The sequence below is a fragment of the Apium graveolens genome, chromosome 5, assembly GCF_009905375.1.
Source record: "Apium graveolens cultivar Ventura chromosome 5, ASM990537v1, whole genome shotgun sequence".
NCBI classification, from domain to species: domain Eukaryota; kingdom Viridiplantae; phylum Streptophyta; class Magnoliopsida; order Apiales; family Apiaceae; genus Apium; species Apium graveolens.
In genome coordinates, this window is record NC_133651.1 from 235,744,703 (window position 1) to 235,749,586 (window position 4,884).

General features: G+C 37.8%; 1 protein-coding gene across 1 annotated transcript; it reads right to left on the minus strand.

The window, feature by feature from the left end:
* Nucleotides 1–1,975: 1,975 nt before the first annotated feature.
* On the minus strand, nucleotides 1,976–2,545 carry LOC141660803 (uncharacterized). The gene has a single exon (XM_074467787.1). It carries the CDS (start codon nucleotides 2,543–2,545, stop codon nucleotides 1,976–1,978), a length of 570 nt encoding a protein of 189 aa, XP_074323888.1.
* Nucleotides 2,546–4,884: the final 2,339 nt, after the last annotated feature.

Sequence of the window (4,884 nt, forward strand, 5' to 3'; positions counted from 1 at the left end):
TACTTCTGCTCATGGGGTTTTAACAGTCTGGAGGCGTAGGCAATAACTTTATCATGTTGCATCAACACACAGCCCAAACCCTTTAAAGAAGCATCACTGTAGATTATAAAATTTCCCGTCTCATCTGGAAATGCTAGCACTGGATCTGTTGCTAATTTCTTCTTCAATTATTGGAAGCTTTCTTCACATTTCTCTGTCCAAATAAACTTCTCATTCTTCCTAGTTAGCTTGGTCAATGGAGTCGCAATCTTAGCAAAGTCTATTATAAATCTTCGGTAATAACCTGCTAATCCAAGAAAAATTCTAACTTCCGTCAGGGTTTTGGTTGTTCCCACTTGGATACAACTTCAATCTTTACAGGATCCACCTTAATACTATCCTTTCCCATGACATGACCCAAAAACTGGACTTCATCCAACCAAAATTCACACTCTGAAAACTAAGCATATAACTACTTCTCTCTTAGCCTTTGCAGGGCAATCCTCAGATATTCTGCATGATCCTCTTTAGTCTTCGAGTAGATGAGGATGTCATCAATAAATATAATAACAAACATATCTAAGTACTCCTTATACACTTGGTTCATTATATCCATGAAAATAGTTGGCGCATTGGTCAATCCAACTGACATCACTAGGAACTCGTAATGTCCATATATGGTTCTGAATGCAGTCTTTGGTATGTCTTCAGGATTAATCTTCAACTGATGGTAGCCCAACCTTAAGTCAATTTTCGAGAAACAACATGCTCCTTTAAGCTGGTCAAACAAATCATCAATCCTGGGTAGAGGATACTTATTCTTACCAGTCAGCTTGTTTAATACCCGATAATCAATATATAATCTCATGCTTCCATCATTTTTCTTTACAAACAACACTGGTGCACCCCACGGGGATACACTTGGCCTAATCACACCTTTATCCAACAATTCCTGAAGTTACGTATCTAACTCTTTCATCTCTACTGGGGCCATTCGATATGGAGCCTTTGAAACTAGTTCTGCTCCGAGAACTAGATCAATAGAAAACTCAATCTCATAATCTGGTGGTAATCTTGGAAACTCATCTGGAAAGATGTTTGAAAATTCCCTTACTACTGGAATCTCATCTAGATTAGGTGCCTCTTTCTCAGTGTCTATTATATGGGCTAGGTAAGCCTCGCATCCTTGTCTTAACAGTTTCTTTGCCTTTAATATTAAAAGAAATTTATTTTCTTTCCTTTCTCCTAGATAATTTACTTTGGCATTATCCTCTATGAACATCACAATCTTCTTTTTCTTATAGTTAATATTTGCCTTATGTTGGGACAACCAATCCATTCCTAAAATTACATCGAACTCTCCTAGCTTGAAGGGTATTAAGTCAGCCGAAAAAGAATGCCCTTGGATTTCTAGTTGACACTTAGGATAAAATTGACTCACTGAGACTTTATCCTGATTAACTACTTCTATAGTCAAAGGTTCAGCCAAGTATTCTAATATTAAATCTATTTTATTCACACAATCCTTTGATATAAAAGACTTGGATGCTCCTGAATCGAATAAAAATTTAACAGGTACGGAGTTGAGAGAAAGCGTACCTGCAACCACATCCGAATCCTGAGCGTTGGATCTCTTAGTCATCTTGAAGGTTCTAGCTCTGGTTGTGCTGGATGCTGGTCCTTGGGGCACAGTACCTTGAGTAGCTGCCCTATAATTCCTAGAAAGATGTCCAACCTTACCATAGTTATAGCGGGTAACTGCGGGTTTCTCTGAGTTGCATTCCAATGCATAATGACCCTTCTGATGACATTTGAAACACTGAACATCCCTTCTGCATGGACCACTATGTCTCTTACCACATAACTTACAATCCACCATTGAATTAACTGACTGGTTTGGAGTGGAAGCAACTGAAGTGGTAGTAGGTCTGGCCTGGGGAAAAGTCTGTCTTCTGAATCTTTTATTCCTATTTTGGCCAAATCGCTTCTGAAACCTCTAACTGGATCCTCCTTGATCCGTCTTACTGGTAGCACCTTTAGACTTTCTCTTCTTATCACCCTTTTCTTTGGCAGCCAACTTCTGATCACTTTCGATTACTAGAGCATCCTGAACTACAAAGGGATATGTTTTTAGTTGCAAAGCTACAACTCCACCACAGATTTTGGGCTTCAATCCTTGCTGGAACCTTTTTGTCTTCTGAGATTTAGTACTCACATACACATGTACCAACCGGGCCAATTTTGTAAAGCTGGCCTCATATTCCGCCACACTATTTTCATCCTGCTTCAATTCTAGAAATTTAACCTCTAACTGACTTTGCAAATATTCTGGAAAATACTTATCCAAAAACAACTCTGTAAACCTGGTCCAAGAAACAGGAACTTCTCCTTTCAAGGCACGAGTGGACTCCCACCAATAATTTGCTTCACCCTTTAGAAAATAACTCGTATAGTCTGATTTGAGATTATCACTTACTTGAGTGAGGGTAAAGGCTTTTTCCATCTCCTTTAGCCAAATCCTGGTCGCAACAGGGTCCACCTCGCCTTTAAACTCTGGGGGCTTCATTGACTGAAAAGATTTAAAATTAACAGTTTGGTTCACCTCTTTTTGCTGAGGTTGTTGCTGAAACTACATCTGTTGTTGTTGGATTTGTTATTGTTGTTGCTGTATGAATTGCTGTTGTTGTTGCTGTTGCAAAAATTATTGATGCTGTTGCTGAAATTGTTCTTGCTGTTGAGCCATTTGATTAGACTGTTGCCGCAGCAAATCTAGCAACTCACCCATGATTGGGCCCCCCCTCAGATTTTCTACTAGAGGAATTGGATGGGATATTCTTCTTTTGCGGCATTCTCCTGAAACACAACAAATGGTTTTATTTAAAAAATTGCCCTCGGTTAGCAACATTTTCATATGTCAAGAGAATGCTGCCGCAATAAAATATTTCCATCCTTATTTAGTTGGGATCTGACTGTAATGAGTGGCTAAATTTAACAAAATCAGCAACAAATACAACAATAAAAGTACTAACAATAATAATAGTGCAACACTAACAGTATGAGCAATACTCATAACAGCCACTGACTACTATCACTACATACTAACTGAACTCACATGATCGGAATCGTTCTCGTGAGAGGGATAACTAGAAATCTCTATCGGCTGATGCCACTAGCACATACACAAGGGAGACACACTAAAAATCAGGGAAGTTCCAAGAAACCTCAATAGATTCTAGGGTTACGCCTTCGAACCCTCGACTGGACTCTTAAACTCACTTCTGTATATGAGTTACTGACTCACACCTTTAAACACCAATTCTATATCTTTCTAACTTTACTCCTAACCTAAATCAGGGACTTAAACCTATAGCTCTGATACCAACCTGTGACGGCCTCAACCCCGGGGTCAGGAGTTGACGTCACGATCAACAGCAATCCATAAATAAAAATACATTCAACTCATTATTATTTAATATAAAAAAAACCCCTCGACAAGATGTTTTCCAGGTTCGAGTATGATTTAGGTTACACAATTAGTAAAAGCCAACTTATTTAAAAACAACCTGACATCTAAATTTCCACAGCAACTCACAGACCACACCTGGTCTGACACAACAAAATCAGAGGAGCTCGATACATGAGGAATTGGAATATGGCCCTTCCTATGACAGAAGGGACTCCTAGCCATCTGCAATATAGGAATATACAAAATATTTTGTAAGACTAAGCAATCAATCACTCAGCGGTACCACTATATGAATAACAAAAAAATAGTTTATGATAAACAATTATAGGAACAGAATTCATAAATCATTTATAAAAACATGTAAAACAGGTATAAACTGAATATCAATAACTAGCATGCTCTATAAAACCATAATATTAGTTATGTGTTGTGCAAATACCAGAGTTCAATTTTAGCATGCTATTTTCATTTCCAAATCATCTATTCCTTACAGGAACCATAAAACCATTTGTCCCGTTACGGAGACCCAAAATCATTTGTTCCATTACAGCAACCACGAAATCTTGCTCAGATATGTATATTGGATGATCAATAATGAGACAGCTGATCAGGCTATCATCATCGGACGGCTCCATCTGCCATCTCATAAAATTTGTTCTGGAACTCACAGACTAGCTAGGTCTCTATTATGCTGGACTTAGTGGTTTAAACAGGGTGCACAACCAACTTAGCCTCTTACGATATCTTCCTGGCCGTTACGGGCCCTTTTGCATGCTTATCCAATTATCTGATCTATTTTATCCAGTTTTTCAAACCACTTATACCTATCTCTTTTCAAAACAGTTCTATCACAGTACACTTTCCAAAATCTTTCCAATTTATTCATAATTTAGAGATAGGCATTTTCAGAAGTTACTTTCCCCAAAAACATAAATTAATAAAACATTTTTAAACACGGGGGATACGTAACTTAAATTTTTTTATTCCAATATGAAAGTTAAATCAACAGCTATTCATATACTACTAAATTATAAGAGATTTGTTCAAGGGCACTTGCCTTAATACGCTTTACGATTACTACTGGCTGGCTTTGAACCAACCGGGATACTCGGTCTTTCAATTGGAACCTACGAAACCGAAATACCCTAAATTAGATGATCGAATATTCTTGACATATCCTCGCTAAAAATCTACCCGTACGTCAATAAAACCCAACTCGTAACATACGCATTATTGTAACAAACGTATCAATTAAGGTTCATGTTTTGACGCCCTCCAAACCCGGATCTGAAGTTTGGGGTTCACAACACACACACACACTTGATCTTTGATGTGATAGGGTATTCCAGGGTGTATAGGTTTCTATATGCTCAAGAAATTCTGTTGAAATACTTGGTTTATGGTATGTATTTGTATTTATATTGTATGTTGAAATTCCA